This window comes from Sipha flava, unplaced genomic scaffold (genome assembly GCF_003268045.1).
Source record: "Sipha flava isolate LNK unplaced genomic scaffold, YSA_version1 171_pilon_pilon, whole genome shotgun sequence".
NCBI lineage: Eukaryota > Metazoa > Arthropoda > Insecta > Hemiptera > Aphididae > Sipha > Sipha flava.
The window spans coordinates 1,254,868-1,275,805 of record NW_020271925.1 but is presented as its reverse complement, the minus strand read 5'-3'; the positions used below and the strand labels follow the sequence as shown (position 1 = coordinate 1,275,805).

General features: G+C 31.8%; 2 protein-coding genes across 2 annotated transcripts; both read left to right on the top strand.

Moving 5' to 3' along the window:
- Nucleotides 1-8,262: 8,262 nt before the first annotated feature.
- Nucleotides 8,263-9,984, top strand: LOC112679974 (jerky protein homolog-like). The gene is made up of 2 exons (XM_025549928.1): nucleotides 8,263-9,808; nucleotides 9,977-9,984. The coding sequence occupies exons 1-2, from the start codon at nucleotides 8,263-8,265 to the stop codon at nucleotides 9,982-9,984; spliced, it is 1,554 nt and encodes a 517-aa protein (XP_025405713.1).
- Nucleotides 9,985-12,741: 2,757 nt separating this feature from the next.
- On the top strand, nucleotides 12,742-13,190 carry LOC112679973 (EKC/KEOPS complex subunit bud32-like). Its single transcript, XM_025549927.1, has one exon. It carries the CDS (start codon nucleotides 12,771-12,773, stop codon nucleotides 13,188-13,190), a length of 420 nt encoding a protein of 139 aa, XP_025405712.1. The 5' UTR covers nucleotides 12,742-12,770.
- Nucleotides 13,191-20,938: the final 7,748 nt, after the last annotated feature.

The window sequence follows — 20,938 nt, the reverse complement described above, 5'->3', positions numbered from 1 at the left end:
TGTGTTTAAAGTGGTTTAGCAAACATATGTAATCCAGAGCCCCTTAAATAAAAATAGGTGAAGGAAGAATTGTTTTTGTTGTATTGTTGGTGGTATACGGTTGCCCCGGGTTTTGATTGATAAATTGTCAATGTTTTCGATGGTAGGGTCGTCTGTGGAGAGAGCGCTGAATCTGTTTGGGGTGACAAATAATTTAGATTTCTTAATATTAGCTATAGATAACAGTGATTGTGGTTATGAGAACGTCGTAGATAAGTTACGTTTATTTTTATTTTTATCTTCATTATTTTTGCTGATTAATCTGGTTATTGACAATTTTAGTTGGGGACACAGTCCCGGGAGCCCATCACAGTATTATCAAAGTCCAAAGGTCATCACGTGTGACGGTGCATATGGTCTGATTAGAGTTTGGTGTATGATTGTAATGCGTTTTATGATTATAGTAGAATGGAGTATAGTCCACAGCATTTTAGTTTTAGAGTTTTTATTCGGAATAAATCAAACAAAAGGTTTTGATTGGTTTTTCGTTATAATTTAGGGTCCTGATTATTCTCCTAAAAGTCTCTGCTGATAACGCATGTGCTAAAATTTTAAGGATGGTTTTATGGGGTGAAAATTGCTCAAAAATCAGTTTTTTACTAATTCTTCTTAAAATATTAACTGGACAACTAAAATACCTATATGCTAAATTAAAGCTGAGTAAATTATCTATAAAAAAGTATCCCAAGTCCTTAAGCCTACAACCAAAAGGTTTCAAAAAAAAATGTAAGTAAAAATTAGTATTTATAAGAACTTTTTTTCGACATAGATATTTATGAAAATCGTCGTTGTATTGTCTAAGCTAACACACTTTATTAACATTCATTGAGTATTATAGTACATCTGATACGTTGGATTATATTTATATTATAATTATTATTATTATTATTTGATAGTCGGGACACACCACTGCCTAATCAGTGGGTTTTTCCAGTTAGGCATTAAATGACCGTCGATGGAAGTATTAAAGTTTTGTTGTATTGTCTTATCGTATTATTTTATAATCGTGTTATCGATTTATTGGTCATATCCGAGGAGACGTAACAGCAGTGTAGAAATATTCAGCAGTATTGAGTTATTTGCGAGCGCGATTGACGTATTTCTCGTTTCTTGGTTTCGTTAATTTTGTCGTTTCATCAGTTTTATTAAAATGGCAGATTTGTGTATAATTTGTTCGAAACAATTGAGCGATGGAGATATTGTGTAAGTCGATCGTGGACTTCAAACGTTGATTAAGGCGAGTATTGAAAGAGGTGATGGCAAAGACGCACTTATGATGAATTTGCGTGAATTGCCGAAAAGAGTATTGCCGGGTATCGAGTATTACTGCATTTAAAAGAAAATGCGAAAATGAAGGTGCCACATCGAGCCCACCAAAGAGTCGGGTACGTACAACTTTTGATTTTAAAAAACTTTGTTTTATTTGTGGATTAGAGGCTGACGTAGTAAAAGAAAAAAAAAGTAAAAATGCTCGTGATTTAATAAGTTGTGTTTCCACTATTAACTTTAAAGACAACATTCTGGAACTTCCAGATAAAAAAGGTGATGATGTTTTAAAAACTGTAAAAAAACTTATTAGTTTTGAGATTGATTTGGTTGCAGCGGAAGCACGATACCACCAGAAGTGTTTCCGTAAATTACATAATCCTGGTACAGGTGAGAAGAAGGGTCGTCCTCGAAATAATAATATTAATGCAGCAATGGAGAATGTTTTCTTTTACATTGAAAATCACGAGGACTGTCAGTTTACACTATCTGAATTAAAACAAACATTACATACCAGACGATAAAACTATTAAAATAAAACTCGAAGAAAAATATTCTGATCGAATCGTTATCACTGCTAAAATACCTGGACCTAATATTATTTCTTTCCGAGACACTCATTATAATAGTGTTTTAACTCAAATGAAACAGTCTTTTAAAAACAATAATCCTGAGGCAGAACGTCGTGAAGTTCTAGTTGCAGCTGCAAGCATTTTACGTCAAGACGCGTGCACTCAAATTTGTGAAACAAAATATTATACTTCGAGCACGTGTTTATTCGATAATCTAAATGAGTATATTCCTGAATCATTAATTTTTTTTGTTGATGAGTTAATTTAAAAAAATAAAAAAGGAAAATTAGAGCCACTACGAAAAAAATGCACAACACTTTGCCATGCAATTATGACTGCACTCCGCCCTAGAGCATTTGCTTCGAATCTACGGCTGGTACCGAATTCCGTCCCGGGCCCCCTATGGTTCCATAACTGAAGACCGAATTCCGTCCCGGAGGCGGAGCAACTATGTCTGAATTCCGTCCTACTACCTGTAACTATGATATATTTGGCAGTAATATTTTCCTTCACATTTTCTCCAGGCTTAGGACTGGCAGCTTTGCTGGCATGTTTAAAAATGTAAAATCCGGCAAAACAGCCTTATTTATTTACTATTGACATACGGAGCAAATAAAACTCCACTTACAGTATATGCCATTTATGTATAAATATGACAGTCATATAAGTATTTTAATAAATTTAAGAGTATAAATATAATATATGTTATGTGTAATTAGTATTTAAATTATTTATTATTTAAATTATTTTTTAGATTTGAATTAGGCTGATATGAAAAATTTAAGAAATTCAATGGATAGTGAAACTTTTGAGAAGTTTACAAATAGTTTTTTTCACAGTTAAACGATCAAACAAATATTTCTGTGGAACATGGAGTGACCAGATAATTGAGCAGACTCTGATGAAGTCATCAAAAATAAAAGGAGGATTCACGCATGGAAGAAGTACTAACGAAAGTGTGTTTATGGGCTTCTGACTGCGAGTAACATTTCTGAATCCCTTGAACAATTTTGCCAAATTTCTTTTCATTTTGGAGAACAACACGTAGACGCAAGGGTCTCTCGCATTAAAAGAGATAATGAAGATGTTCAAAAACTTTTACAGTGGTTAGATTGCCACTACCCTTTTGCCTTTATCGAAAAAATAATGTCCATGGTATCAGGAGTCACTGGAGATGAGAAAATTAATTGTCACGATACTAATAGGATTGGTAATATTGCTATGAAAAAAAAAATTGGCCAAACATTTTTCGATATTAAATTTTCGCGAGCAAATCGAGTACTTCCACTTTTAAGCGTTAACAGTAATGTTAAAGTTCACAACAAAACAGTGCCGATCGATCCGTTATTATTGTTTTAAAGAATATGGGTTATGAAAAGATCAAATGAGGAGCTCCGAAATTATTTAGCTTATGAGTTGGCTCCGTTTCCAGTATCGCTCTTTGATGAAAAAGGAATGTGGAAAACAAATAAATCAGCATTGTACGGCAGTTTCAAATCACTCACGCCTGAAGAAGTGCAAGATTTACATTTCGAAAATGGCACATACGTGATTGATGGAGGATTTTTTTTACATCGAGTGGTGTGGCATCAAGATGAAACTTTTGAAGCTATTTGCACAGCGTATATTAATTATGTGAGTAAACACTTTAGATCGAACTGTATAATAGTTTTTAATGGTTACAGTAATAAAAACAGTGTATAGTAAACAGTGTAAAAACAATGGAGCAATCTTGCCGAGCAACAAAAACTTCATCTCCTGATATTAATTTCGATATTAATTTCTAACTTGCTTTCTAATAGAAATAATAAAATCAGGCTGATTTCGATGGTGTCTGCCAAATTTTGATTGAATAATTTTATCGTCAAACAAGCTACCGATGATGCTGATGTTTTAATTATTGAAACAGCGATAAATGAGGCTGTGAATAATATCACAATTGTAGTTGGGGAAGACGTGAATCTCCTTGTGATTTTAACTGTTCGTGCCCTAACGACACAAGAAATTTTGTTCCTCAAACCAGGTAAAAAAAATGTTGATAGGAAACTATATTCATCTCAAAGCTTCGATCAACATCATCTTATTCGAAATCAAATTTTATTTCTCCATGCTTTCTCGGGCTGATCTTTCCCACAAAGGCAAATCATCAGCCTTAAAACTAATGACAAAATGAGAAGACAGTGCAACAAAGGTATTTAATTCACAAAATGTTTTGAGGGAAAAATTGATTGAAAATGGTATCAAATTTATGCTTGGTATTTGTGGAGCACCCATCAACGAAACCTCTCTTAACGAGTACAGATACTCGAATTTTATTAAATCTGTGAGTAAAAATAAGCCAGTAAAATTAAATCTACTTCCACCGACTGCTGATGCTGCTGAGATGCATCTGTTACGTGTTTACTACCAGGTTCAGAAATGGTTGGGTAATGATTTAAATCCCTCAGATTGAGGTTGAATTTTAAGGGAAGGTGTCTTAAAGCCAAGGAGAATGTTGCAGCTCCCTGCACCAGATTGCCTACTTAATATGATTTTCTGCAAGTGCGTGAAAGGTTGTGGAGCACTATGTGGTTGTCGAAAACTAGGATTGGATTGCTCGGCAGTTTGCGCTAGCTGTCACGGACAATCATGTAACAATTCACCCCCACTTGAAAGTACGGTCGAGGAGAATGATAATTCCAATAACAGTTCTATTTACACCAAAGATGTCATGGATCAGGCAACTGAAGAAATTGACACACCAGAAGAAACACCAGAAAATATCTATTATAGTGACGGATATGAGATGGAGGAAGAAGAAGAAATCTAACTCAAAATGTATTGGTAAATTTTTATTTTTATCCGGGATAGAGTTTTGTAGTTGTGGAATAGGCCTACTAGGGATACCACATAAAAAAAAACGCGCCTAATACTCAACCTCCGTAGGTGGTGTGGAATAGAGTAAAAATAATGTACTTCAAATATCAATGAAAGTTAAAGTTTGTTAGCTTAGACAGTACAACGACAATTTTCATAAATATCTATGTCGAAAAAAAAGTTCTTTTAAATACTAATTTTTACTTACATTTTTTTTTGAAACCTATTGGTTGTAGGCTTAAGGACTTGGGATACTTTTTTATAGATAATTTACTCAGCTTTAATTTATAATATAGTATTTTAGTTGTCCAGTTAATATTTTAAGAAGAATTAGTAAAAAACTGATTTTTGAGCAATTTTCACCCCATAAAACCACCCTTAAAATTTTAACACATGCGTTATCACCGGGGACTTTTAGGAGAATAATCAGGACCTTAAACTGTAATAAAAAACCAATCAAAACCTTTTGTTTGATTTATTCCGAATAAAGTCGCTTTTTGCGCCTAACTTCTGTGGACTATTAAAATAAAAACCATTGCAAAGGAGGTTGTTTTGACTCTGTTTGGACTTGTGGTTGAGTTTGGGTTCGGTCTTTTCTATTGGCTTGAATTTATACTTGATCGAGTGGCTTCTTATATCGGATTGGAGTACAACATAGTTTTCTAGATGGCTTCTTCTTATCTTCTACAACTACGTCACTGGGAACTCCAAAGCCACACTCAGGTGTTACGAAAAAGTTGAAAATGAAATTAGAGTCGTCGTTTACTAAATTCGCTTTTACAACCAAAAATCGAGTTAAATTATCACACCAAATTTTCAGCAAGGTGAACACATTGATAATGGACCCAACATTTTTAAGATCTATCATAAAGTACCAGACCAAGTCCAAGTTATATATCAGAGACTCTATCTGTAACTCGATCCAATCGTGCATTTTCTTATTTATCATATTCGGACCTCTGTTTGTTCCACACCCCACCGATCGCTGCTTCAGCTTCCTATTCATCTGGTAACTCCTTTGGCGGTAGTTGACAATCTGTGATGTCAGTGTTCGATTCTTCTTTATTTCGGAGTCCGAAACCGACAGGCACGTTTTGGTTATTACCGGCGGATCGCTTCTATGAAGTACAATAACGAACCATTAAATATAAAATACAAACATAAGAGAACGTATTTATAGGTTTTTTAAGCTACTAGTAAAGTTAAGATATAGAAACTGATATGCCAGATCTGAAATTCTCAAAAAATACCAGAGGAATGGAAAACAGCAATGATATACCCAATCAATAAAAAAGGAAGTATGCAAAACTGTAATAATTACCGAGACATAGCTCTGCTAAATGTGACATATACAGTTTTCTCCAACTGTATCTCATCGAGAATAAAAGAAACACCGGAAAACATTATTAGCGATTACTAAGGAGGTTTTAGGCCTGGAAGATCAACATCAGACCAAATATTTGTTCTTCGACAGATATTCCAAAAGCATGGGTATTTGACAAAGAAATCCATGTTCTTTTTAATGATTTCAGGAAGGCATATGATAGTAGTCATCGAGACAGTTAAATTAAAATTATGAGAGAATTCAAATTCCCACAAGAACTGATAAAGTTAGTGAAGATATGTGTTATGGAAACATTTATTAAAGTCAATGTAGGAAGTAGTCAAATGAAGCCAGTATCAGTAAAGTCAGCTTTGAGACAGGGTGATTCTACGTCACTCGTGTTATTTATTGAAGTGCTAAAGAAAGTCATTAAAGCAATGAACATTGGACCCAATGAAGGAGTGAAATTGCATGATTTTTCATTGATGGTTAGTTTAGGCTTATTGGTAACGAGGACGATTTAGTACTTATGGAAGAATCATCAAATGCACTGAAATCACTATTCAACCGTCTAAAAAGTATGGCGTCAAAAGTGGGACTACAGATAAACGAACCCAAAAAATAGTACATGGTTGTTAGCAGATAAGAAACTGCGGGTATTTACGTATCCTTGAATGTAGGAAACTATGTTTTCAATAGAGTCAAGTAGTTTAAATACTTAGGGTCAGTTATAACTGAAAGAATGAGATAGTCTAGGCAATTTCAGCAAGGATACTTTTGGGCAATAGGGCTTTCTATGGACTGGTAAAACTACTATAATGTAGAGCTTTATCAAGAGAGCTTAAGATACAACTATATAGTATAGACATAACTGCGTCCAGTTATTATTCATGGAGCAGAAACGTAGCCACTACGAAAAGAAGATGAAAGTAAGCTGACAGTATGGGAGAGAAAAATATTAAGGAAGAACTATGGACCGGTGAAAGATAGCAATAGCAATGAGTGGAGGAACAACGAGCTAGAATTACTTTTCTAGAAGCCGAATATATTGGAGATAATAAGGAGCAAAAGATTAATGTGGGCCGGACATGCTTGGCATAGTCCCTTACTTCGTATAATATTAGAAAAGGATCCTACAAGAAAGAGGCTGCTGGGAAGACCTCACATGAGATGGAATGATTTGGTTAAAAAAGACGTAATCACCTTAAGTGGAGTGTTAGATTGGAAGGAACAAGCATCCGACAGAGATGGTTAAAGAATAGGGTGTTTGATGGGATGGTCGTTAGCGGCCGATTGCCCGAAGAAGAAGAAGAAGAAGAAGAAGAAGAAGATTTATAGGGTTGACCTGTTCTCCAACGAAATACTATCTACATGCTACCACCGGTTTTATATATATATATATATTTTTTTTTCTTTATATATATAAAAATCGATGTACATTTTGAATAAATTTTATAGCTCAAGATCCACCGAACCGAATTTCAATAAAAATTTTAGGGCATATTAAGATTGATATGTAGATGGTTTCTGTGAAGTTTGTACGCTGTGCGATATGTGATTCCGAAGTTATGGCCTCTTAAGTGTACAATATTAATCACGCACGCACGTCATATGTGAATTTTTTTTTTTTTATTGATATTATATTGATGTATACTACATCGTTGGATGCGCTCTAAACCCACGAACGTAGATATGAAAGAAAATTCCACTATTGTCGATAAATTACGATTTCAGAGAGATTTTAGTTTGCGACTAATTTGATGACGTCATATATGTATTATATTCGTTTGATGCTAGGGGATCGAAAAAAGAAAGAAGGTAAATAATAAACATCTGATTTAAGAATTGCATTTAGAGAAAGCAATAACTGCACACGGGCGAATTCTATATATGGGTTACGAAGTGCACGGGTTCAGCTAGTATATATACAGTAGAGCCTCGATAGTCCGGACCCCCGATAATCCGGTGAACGCGGTAATCCGGACGGCAAAATTCCGTTTGTTCGTAAATAGATTTTACGAGAATTCCCGGAACCCAATTAATCTATGCATAAGATATTGTTATCGACAAATACAATTTCGTCATTTTTTTTACCTACTGTTCCTAGTAAAGACTAATATGTACATATGTAGGTAATAAATCGATGCCCGATGGTCAGTTCGTTTACTTCTTTCTTGTCGAGTGGTTATTATTCTTGTTTGTACAATGGCTCCTCGTAAATACGTAACTTTAACTTTAGATCAAAAAATTGAAATAATTAAGCTAATGGAAAATGGCCAGAACTATGGTATGATTGCTGAGAAGTACGGAATAGGTAAATCGACTGTTGGTGACATAAAAAAAAATAAAGAAAAAATTATGAAGTTTGTCAGCACAACTGAACGTGGTCCAGGCACACGTAAAACTTTAAAAGAACCGGAAAATCTTGTTCTCGAAAATGCTTTATTTATATGGTTTATGCAACAGCGGAGACGACATATTCCGATAAGTGGTGAAATAATTTGCGAAAAAGCACGTTTATTTCACCGTGAAATAACAAAGCAGGAAGATGGCTTCACTGCTAGTAGAGGTTGGCTAGACAATTTTAAACATCGTCATGGTATTAGGCGCCTTAAAATAACGGGTGAGAAACTTTCATGTGACGAAGCATCAATCGAACCATTTCGAAATGAGTTGCAGCGAGTCATAAATGAAAACAATTTGGACCTAGAACAAATTTATAACGCTGATGAATCCGGTTTATTCTGGCGAATGTTACCAGAGCATACATTGACATCAAGTCATGAGAAAAACGCCCCTGGAAGAAAAATGATTAAAGCTAGAATAATATTCATGCCTTGTGCTAATGCAAGTGGAACACATAAATTGCCTTTACTCGTCATTGGGACTGCACAAAAACCACGTGCGTTTAAATCAGTTAACCTTCCCGTATACTATCGTGGACAAAAAAATGCTTGGGCCACTCGTGTTTTATTTTTAGACTGGTTTCAAAAACAATTTGTTCCTGTAGTTTGTGAGCACCTTTTAAATGTAAATTTACCTCCAAAAGCTTTATTATTGTTGGATAATTGCCCTGGACATCCATCAGCAGAAGAATTACGTAGTGATGATGGCAACATTTTTGCAATGTTTTTACCCCCTAATACTACAGCGCTTATTCAACCGATGGATCAAAATGTAATTCAGAATATTAAATTAAACTATCGTAAGTCTCTCTTAGTCAATGTTCTTGCTGATCCGGTGCATGGTGAAAACCTTATTGATGCTCTAAAGGCCATAAATTTAAAAGACGCAGTTTTTAGTCTTGTAAATTGTTGGAAATTGGTCCAGCCAATGCTCATAAAGAAATCGTGGAAACACTTGCTTCCTTTCCAAACAGAAAATAAAATCGACGAAGTTGTTGAAATTAATGACATTCAAATTTCTACACTTATAAACCAGATACAGAAAACATGTACGAATAAAATGTCTGATTCTCAAGCACAGGAATGGGCTTGCCGTGGCGCAGACGAAGATTTAGCGAATCATGAAATCTTAACTGATGATCAAATTCTACAAATTGCAGCAAAAGAGGATGATATTGACGACGAGGATGAAAGTGGCTCAATTAGTATAAGTAAAGTTTCTCCTTCAGAAGCTGTGAATGCACTGAATACTGTATTGCAATGGGCGGAAGATGAGAACATGGATAGCACTGATATTTTGTTGGTACGTCGATTAAGAGAACTCGCTTTTGAAATGAAAATTAAAAGTACTATTCAGAAAAAAATTACCGATTATTATACTTAAATTCTACATATTTTAAACATTTTTTTTTTTTTGTAATTCATTAGTTTAGTTTTAATTTAAGTTGTTTATTATTCTTATAATTTAAAATGCAATAAATATAAAGATGGTGAAATTAAAAATAAAATCTTAGTCATTTGAGTAGGTAATCTTGAGAAACCTCCGGTAATCCGGAAAAATCGGTAATCCGGACGATGCTCGGTCTGAATTCGTCCGGATTATCGAGGCTCTACTGTATATATATTACTATTGCCCCCATGCTTGTCAGATTCTTCTAAGTAATTCATGGCTCTCTTGCACTGGTAACTTTCGTCCTGGTAAAACACTTGGATTTTTGTTTGCATCCCTTTAAGTTTTTTCAGACATTCGGTCGATCGTTCCAATTTAAAAATATATGAGTTTAGTTTGTTCTGGCGCAGTTCAGCTATCTTGTTTGTTAGCTCCTGGATGCTGTTTGTCAGAGACTGTTGTCTGTGTTTCACCCACGAGATATTCGCTCGTGGAACGTTCGCGATCTTAGTTTGCTTTCTTAGTCTAATCATAACATCTATGATCGCTATTAACGCTATCACAGCTACCAAGCTTAGTGAGTCTGACAGCATATCGTCAAGTAACTATGCAGTATATTATAAAAGATAAAAATTTGAAATGTTGTTTTGCGTTATTTTTAATACAACAATAAGTTAATTTATTCTATAAGTAGCTAAGTTGTTGACATAGTTACTGAAAATAAATGTAATTATTACAAACTAGAATAGTCAGTACAATAATAAAATAACAAAAATTAAATTAAAATTAAAATGATTAAATGGTTAACACTAGTAAATTAATACATATATAAATATTTTCGATCTTATTTGAAGCAAATGAAGAAATACACGAATGTTAAAAAAAGCCATGGGGGGAGGATATATCTTCCTAATCTCCCCCTATATACATCACTGAGTATAGTAAAATTTTCCAACGATAGAATATAGTAAGGAGATTTGGGCAAAATTATCAATCTTAAACAAGTGTTTGTATTATTAATACTACTGAGGTCGATGCAGCTGTTGAAATATGGTTCTAACATAAAATGCTTAAGACTTCGTAGAATAAGAAAACGAAGAACGATGAAATAGGATAAATAAAAAAATAAACTAAGTTTTGACGAAAAGATAACTTGATAAAAAAAATTCTATTTATCATGTTTCACGGAGAGCAGTGAATGCACATTAAAATATAAAAAAATCAATAATTACAATTATTTGGTTAACAGGTTAATGTTACCCGGTCTAGAATATTTTCTAATTTCTGTGGTTCAAATATATGGTTACTTGGTTCATACCATTGTATAAACATTGAATATTTTTCATCAATTGTATTGTACAGTAGTTTCTATGTTAGTTTAATATTTTCGTGATAAATGACAATGCAAAAAGTAAACAATAATCTTTAGTTTTCGTTGTCACGCATTCACCAAAAAATCGTTCTTTTAATTCGTAAAACATTTTAAGTATTTATTCTTGAACCGTCTAAATCGTATGGTAAGTGAAATTTATTTTATACATTTATATATTATATGATTCTTCTTTTTTTTTAAAAAATCTATGTAGTAAATTTTGGTTTTTTGGTTTTGGTATTAATATTATTGAATTCTATCAGCTCTAAAGAACAAACGATATATTATCGATTGTTTAATTTAATTAAAAGATTTTGTTTTGTTTATTTTTCAAAAGTTTTTGTAATATTATAACTACATTTAGTTAAAGGAATAATTAACATTGAAATGTAGTTTGTACAAATAAAACTTTATAAATTTTGCATTTAATTTAATTTAATATGTTATTAAATATCATACCACTTATGTTAATGTTAGAACAATATTATTTAAATTTAATCCGGAGTATTTATTAACTTCCAAAAGTTATAATTTATTTATATGTATATGTTAAGGTGTATGGCCGCAGTAGATGAATGTTGAGAGTTACCGATGTATCTTTACATTTACCAAAAATCGTAGTCAATGTTGACAAAATGGTCTTAACGCGTTCATACACCGGTGATTGTTGACATTTACGATCAGTGTTTGATAATTGTTGTCCACATTTGAAGCACGGTGTATGTAAAAGATATTTTTGTATTATTTTGTAAGATCGATAACATTTTTGATTAGACTTGATGTTCTCGTCCAGTCACAATATGCATTCAAGATGTTTGGGTGTCAGTAATGTTATCGCATGAGAAAATCCGATAGTCAATTGTTTGCTAAATAATATAAACCCTCTTCAGTATTGTCGCGTATTCTAAACCAAACAACAGTTTAATAACAGTTTATAATATTATATTTGGATTAAAATTAATAATGGATAAAAATATGAAAGATATTTTTCATGAAAAATTTAATACACTTTTATTAAAAAAAAAGGAAAAATAATTGTTTTTATTTAAGCACTGAAAAATATAATAAATATATAATTGAAGTTATAAATGTTAAACTAAAAAAAAAATAAACAACGAAGTTATTACAGGAGATTTAATTGGATTGACGTTGTGGATATTATGGATAATCATAAACTAATCATCCCGTTAAAAGTAGGTGAAACTGTAATTATTTACTATGTAAAGAACGAAAAACTTCACGACATTAATCACGAAGCTCATATAAAAACTGGCCATGGAGTGCGAAATTATATATATTGTCAGACATGTCAACATTCACTAAATAACTATTGCGCATGTCATCAAATACTGGTAAATGTCCGCATTGTGAGATATTTGAAATAATTGATAACATTCACCAAAATGATTGGTAAATGTCAACATTCACTGCTATGCGGTCATACACCTTAACATATATATCCAACATTTGTAATTGTCATTTGAATATATTATTTACTTAATTTATATTTAATAACAGATTGTAAATTACATAAATCATCCCAATTATGGAGTTATATAAACAAGGAGCAGAATCAAAAATATATTCTACAATATATTTTGATCGGAAAGCTATTATAAAAGAACGATTTTCTAAACAATATAGAAATAAATTGTTGGATCAAACTTTACGAAAAGAACGTACTAAAGCGGAATCCAAAGCTATTTTAAAATGTAAACAAGGTGGAATTGTTACTCCTGCTATATACTCCTTAGATTTAAATGACTGTAAAATAACAATGGAAAACATAAATGGTCAAACAATTAATGACTATCTGATTAATATGGGAAATAAGAAAGATGATAATGCTAAGTTAACAAGTATATTGATGAACATCGGGGCTATTAGGACTTTTAGGAGAATAATCAGGACCCTAAACTGTAATAAAAAACCAATCAAAACCTTTTGTTTGATTTATTCCGAATAAAGTCGCTTTTTGCGCCTAACTTCTGTGGACTAGTATTATAATGTAATATAACAAAAAGAAAATAATAAGTGATATTACTTAATTTGGGGAGAATTTCCCCAAGAAAGTTGATCAGCTTACAAGCTAGTAGCTGGAGAGCTAATTATTTCGTCTTTTGGTATAATACAGAATTTTCCGTTCGGTAGAAGGTTCAGGGTTGGACATAATCCGGGAGTGACGTAGAAATGCGCGCACAATATCGGAATGTCCACGCGAGAATGTATAATAAAAATAAAATAAAATAAAATAAATAATGATCAAAAGTGTAGTACAAGATGTATTGTTGGCTGGTGGACACAACAAATAAAAATGAATAAATAAGTAAATAAATCAATGTAATTACAATAACAATAATAAAATAATAATATGAATGGTAACAAAAATTATTTGCCTCTGGTAAAAGTGCAAATAATAATAACCAATGCAAATATATAAATATATAATTACAATAAATGATAATAATAATGTAACAAATGTACTATGTGGCCCACACGGCACACAAATAATAAGTAATAATAATATGATGGCCCTACAGCGGCACAACTAGCATAAATAATAAATAACTTGCCTTTGATGGCTAGGCCCATCAGCCTTTACACAAATGAAATGAAACACACGTATGGTCGACCAATACTCCCATGGAACTGTGATTGATGGCGGATTCTATCCCAACGCGACCGCATCAGCACTATGACTTTACAAATGCCTACTACGGCACACTGCAGCGTATGAATAAAAAATAAGTCACAGCAACTAGTACGTGCGACCAAAAAAATACACTCACTAACGAAGATGGAAGGTCTACAGCTCCGGACAATGACAAAATGAAATAAAACCATGTTTTCACAAATGCTGTTAGTAAGTGACCGTATGAGTCATACGGTGACTTTAATGAAGGTAATACTATTTGCGCAGAACAACACTTACCAAACAGCCGACAAGAACACGAAACACAGAAAACGTGGTTTATACCAACAAAAGAAAATCTTGAAATTCGTATCGTACGTAAACGAATACAGTTGATGTGTACACCACGACGAACACGAACAGAGAAAACGATGGTGCCGGAGACATTCACCACGAAGGCTATAGCCAACGGACACCACAAAGAAGATAAAATGCTTCAGTGCCACCACAATAAAAATAAAATACAAGAACTTTACGAAACTTTGTGGTACTGAGAACATGATTTGACAGAATAAACGAAAAACATAACCGGAAAAACTCTGAAAACGTGGAATAACGGACACATTTACGTGCGATGATAACAATGCGATTACGTACCCGGCCGGTCACACACGGAGGCTTATCACCGCCGCCGACGATGGCTGCGGATACGCAAAACATTGCTATACATTGCATGAAAATGGTAACATTCATTAACAAAAATCACAGAAAGTGTAGTGTTATGCTGTATGGCTAGTGTAAACCATTCATCAAAAAATTACTATCAAAAGGGTAATGAATTAGAGTGAACGAAAGACAAAAGATTTATGAAAATGTTACATACGTATATTAAACAATAACTCGACGGAGTAATAATAAACAAACAATTCGTTTGACGGAACAGGTATATAAAACATATATACAAAAAGGAAAAAATGGTGTAGTAGACGGCGGTATATAAAAATTAAGAGACGTCAGACTCGGTCGACTTATCGGTGGCGAGAGCAAAAGCTAAGCTCGATCGAGCGATCGTCGTAACCGTCGAAGCTTGCAAAACAGGTTTAACAATCTTAAAATTGACAAGAAATATATATATATATATATATATAAAATAATTCGACAATAATAAAATACACAAAATGGGGTGACAGTTGGTAACGTGTGATCAAGGGCGGATTGGCAATTATTTTCGGCCCAGGAAATATGAAACAAACCGGCCCATGAACCGCAAATTAAACTATTTCAACCTTCCCCCTCCCAAAAAATGCTTAATTTTGCATCAATTTCAAAATTTGTTTAGTTTCACCCCTAAATTAGTAAGATCTACAGTAACTTTACTATAATTATAGCTATAATAGTTTTGGGTAAGTTACATGATTAATCAGTTACAACTTGAACTTGAAATTTGATCTTAATGCATCTTTAAATATATATTTATTTTTTTAATGGTTTTTATTTATTTTATAAAATAAAACTTTTTTTTTTTGGTAATTATATAATAATATAGAGTGGATCAAATAAGGACCGGCCCATCGGGAAGATTTCCAATTTCCCGATAGGCCAATCTGCCCTTGCGTGTGATAGGGGGGCTACGCGCCTTATCACTGCAAAAGTAACGATTTTACGCGCGCTGGGCGGTCAGCCCACGAAAGCTGTTGCTATCGTCGACCATACGGCAATACGTGCGAAAAGAATCGACACAAAAACAAATATACACACATGCAATAGAAAAGGCCATATTGGCACGAACAGTCATTGTTACGATGAATGATTTCTGAAAACAAAACATAGCTTACAAAATATATAGAACAAATTACTTCTACGATTAATCAAAAATTAAAAAGTTAATCATTAAAAAATAAAACATTTGGGATACATATACCTTGAGTCACGTAGATGATGAAGATAACTATAAAAGCTACATAAATAAATATAAAATGTATAATACAAAATATTATGACCTGTAAAAATCGTGCTACCTGTTGTTATAGACTGCTTATAAAATATAATCTTTAATCTTTATAGTGGAGCACATTGACTTTGGCTTACACATTTTTACTTACTTTGCCAATGATACAAGTAAGATATTTTTTTTCAAATGTTTAACTATAAATATAATAAGATTATCCTTTTTTATTTATAAAATACAATTTTAGTCGTATACGATAAATAAAACCATGTATAACATAAAAAAAAATCAGTGAAAAACCCGAGCCGAAAAATTATTCCAATCCGTCTCTGATTATTAATTTTTATTTTATTATAATTGTCCGCATAAATATATAGAAAAGATATCGTACAACAATCATAAAAAAATATAAATGGTATCATATAGGGTAAAATGAGGTATATTCGTAATAAATTCACAAAATATTTACTTATACATTCAATTTTAATTATTGAATATAATTCATATTATTATTAATTATACATGGAGTAAAGGAATTAGAATCTATATACATTTGAATTTCTATGACCTTTGAATTATTTTTATGGCAATTCAAAATCCTCTAAGAAAAGTTAGGTAATTTCGTGAGCATACAATAATTTAAATATTTCATTCAAATAATTTCTTTTATTATATAAAACAAATATTAATTCATTATAACATTTTAATAATACATATTTATACTTAATTTCTAAAATAAAATAGTAGGTAATATCTAACCAAACTAATTAACTACTAATTAACTTAGAAAATTAAAATAAAACAAAAGTAATAGTTTCTTAATAATAATAATAATAAAAATTATAATTATGAAAAATAATAATTTTATAATTTTTCTATTCAAATGTATAAAGCCGCGTCCATACTAGCGAACAAAACGAGTAACATGTGTTCGCGAACAAGATTCGTGTGTAACAAATGGGCGAACTTGTAACATTCTATCGAACAAATCGGCGATCCATCAGTTATCGGTATTTCGACGTAACATCAAAGGATGTTACACGAACATGTTACGATATGTATGGACACGTCTTCGAACATTTTCACGAACACATAAAATTAAAATATTATTATTTATAATCACTTTTTAAGTTTAGCTATACGCGAACCTACGCGAACATACACACATATTTTTTAGTTGTTCGGCGAATAGTTTGTCAAACAGTTTGACGAACAGTTCGTCGAATCGTTCGTCATCTTGTTATGCTAGGGTGGACGCGGTTTAACAATTTAAATTAATTGGGCTTTTAAGTTCATATTTCTGAATCAGATTAGTTCATTGACCATTTTTGCTACCGTTACCAATTCAGAATTATTATAATTTCGATATGTTTTTGGCATTGTGCTAGTGTGTGTGATCTGAAAACCATAAATTATTTTAAAATAATTAAAAATATATATATATATATATATAAATATAATTTAAAAGTTTTAAGGGAATAAATTGAAATAAAACTAATTTTTGTGGTATTAAGTAATTCCGTGATAGGCTAAATTAAAAAATAATTTGTAAATCTGAACAGATAAATATATAAATTTATTATTATTCATTTTACTATAAGGTATTAATATATAAGGTATAAATAATATTTAAAGCTGTTAAATTTAATTAAAAAACACGCTTAAAAAAACAAAATAATTTGAGATGAAAACTATAAGAAAATGCATATTTTCGGTAAGGAATTAACAATAACAATTAATCACATAAAATGCAAAAATCATACCATTAAATCAAGTATGTTTTATAGTTTAATATAAAATAAAAATTAATAGACTTACCTTAAATATACGTTGAAAAAAAAATTAATTAAAACTTATACAACAACGTTAATATTCAACACGTGAAAAATTGTGATACGCATTGTATAAGCTGATAATAAACAGTTAACGTATCTCATGCATTAAACGACTGTACGTCAATTAAAAATTGTACCATAGGTAACATTTAACGTAATTTCAGAGGATGTCACACCCGTATGTGTTGTCTCCATCTGACATACGTTCAACATAGCAAATTTGCGTTCACTGATTCAAATGTAGTGGATGTTAGCTTTAATATTAGAGTAAACTGACCTATAATCAAATTTTATAATTTTATAGAAAGAACATTATCTGTGTTTTGTGGGTCTGTTTATTCCCTTATTTATATTTTTAGTGAGTTATGATGTATTTTTAAATGTTATTTTTTACATACTCATTACACGCTTAAAAAATTAAAATATCGGAAAAAACCGAACAACAAAACACATATAATATTCTTCCCTTAAAGTTTGACTATAGATCAGTTTACTTTAATATTAAAGCTAACTTTTCACTACATTTGAATCACTGCACGTAAATTTGTTATGTTGTACGTATGTCAGACGGAGACAACACATGCGGGTGTGACGTCCTCTTAATAGACATGCGTAATAAATGTTTAAAGAAATATCACGAACTTACCTACATCATGAACATACCTCGCCTCATCCTATATCAGTGGTTTCCAAACTATGCACTGCAGTGCCCTAGGAGCACCTCAAACACTTTCTAAGGGCACCGCGGTCTACGATTCATAAAAAATAGTTTAAAATGTATAGAATTTTTTTTTCCTTATTGTTTTTGTAAAAACTTTATAGTAAATAATGAAAAACATGTTATTGCATATTCGGACATTCTCATTTTAACCTTATAATATTTTTATGTAATAATTATAATAGTAATAACAATCATTTTTATTTATTTATTTTTTAAGTTTAAAAATTTATCAATTTATAATTAAGTTAAATTTTAATAAAATTAATAAAATTAGTTATCAATGAGTATTTTTTTTCCTGTCTTTCATGATATTCACAGCAAGGCACCGTGGATAAAAAAGTTCGGGAACCGCTGCCCTATATATATTTAAAATAATTAATAAATATAGTTTGTTAAATTGAACAAAATTCGCCAATCATCAACTGTACAAATTTTTGGCAAGTGCTGGTATTTTTTCTAACCCCTAAGATAAAAATAATTAAACAGCTTCAGATCTTTTTTTTTCTTTTTGTGGAAAAGTTTCAGGATTAACCTTCTGGCGGATTGACCACGTATAATCCGTTTTACTGAGAGGTTACACTGACCTCACACGTACATAATCCGTCTAGCAGATCCCGTTATGGGATAGGTCTAAAACCTTTAACCTTCAACGTTATATTCGTCGTAAAAATAAAATAAATCGCATAGAATAACTTTAAAACATAAACTTTTTAACTTACGTACGCCTGCTTATATACGGCATATAACCATATAAAGGTAATCGTATGGACATTAGACTGCGCGGGGAAACATTGCGATAATAGTTTGTCTAAATTAAAATATTATGTTCGTATCAGCCACTATAATATTTTATAATATTATATGCTTTTGTTATAACATATTTTACAGAAAACATAATATTTTTATGTAAGTAGCTATCATGATAATGAAACGCGGTAATTGAAAAAATGAACAGATTTATTATACAGGCATGTACATAAAATCCTATTTTTATTTTACATTTACTGGAGTTAAACTACATATTTATATACGTTTTCAACCGCAAAAACTTCTGACGTTATTTACACTAAATTACCTCCAGTCCGGTAAGCACCAACATAGCACACTTTATATTATTATATAAAGTAAAAAAACGGTCCGTCAATGTTCAACGCGCGTTACACCTAACACATAAAGCATATAAAACTTATTTATCTGCTAAAAAATACTTTGGTGTCACATGATATTGTTTAGATCTATATGAACGCAATTTACTAACATACCGTTCGTTTATCATTTCAAAGATGTATAACGTTATTTGCGTGACAATTGATACGCATTGTACGCGTGATATACATAGGTACATACTGTTTATGCAAATGTGCTAGTTTATTATTGATAATTGTTACTTCAACAAGACCTTGTGTAGAAACACATTATCGAATAATTTATGTATATATCTATAGAAAATTACGAGTGTGTTAGTTATACGTTTCGCGGGAGTACAACAAACACGAACCTGTTTACCGTTTGAATTTGCCTATATATATTTTTATTTTTTCACAGCAATTTTCGCGCAACTTGTGGGTAGAATCTGATATTAAAATATATGTTTACTTGAAAAACTATGATAAAAAAAAAAATGATACCTAATAATAACAATCCCGATCCCGGATTAACTCGCGTTTCGTTTTACTTACCTATAGGATACACGACTGCATAATGTTAGACTGTAATTCGTTCGCACTGCTCTAACGGATGGACAAATATAACAATAATAATAATTATAATAATAACTGTGTTTAGACGCGTGTTTTATAAATATTGTGGTGGTATTTATTATAATGAAATATAATCGGCTGTTACGGTCGTGTATTTCCGAACCATAACTGATTTAGGGCGCACTCAGTGCCATACTTGGACATTTTGCGCCCAAGCGCAAAAAAAAAAAAAAAATTGGCGTCCTTCTAAGGGGGCTACCCACGGAAAATATAGGAGATAAATCCTCATGAACCTTATAGATAATCTGAAATCAATGCTATTTTTATGTAGTAAGCACGTCACCGCACGCCGATCGCGATAACATAATAGACCGTATTATTATTATTATTAATATAAATAATTTATGTTTATTAACATTATCACAACAAATTTGAGAACTAATATTAGGTATATTAATTATTTATTAATATAAAGTGTGTGTCTGTGTGTAATTTTTTTTATATGTTTTTATTTAAAATGCTTTATCATGTCAAAACTAAACGTTTGATGAAATTAAATTTAAAAAATACTGATTTAATCATTGATATATACAAAACATATGAACCGCGAGATGTATTGTACAAAAATGAAATAAAAACCCTAGTTTAGATCACATTTAAACGTGCATAAAAATCGAAAGTTCATATTCTTGAAGTACGATCAGTCGATCAATGCCATTTTTTGTCAACGGACCAGGATCAAAACTTTTCCCATCATGAAAAATCAGGAAAATAAAAATAAATTGGCGGTGCTGATCCACTGTACTTAGCTAAAATAGTAACGAAAGAAAATGGGAATTAATTAAATTATTTCAACTCCCCTCTTCATGATGATTTTA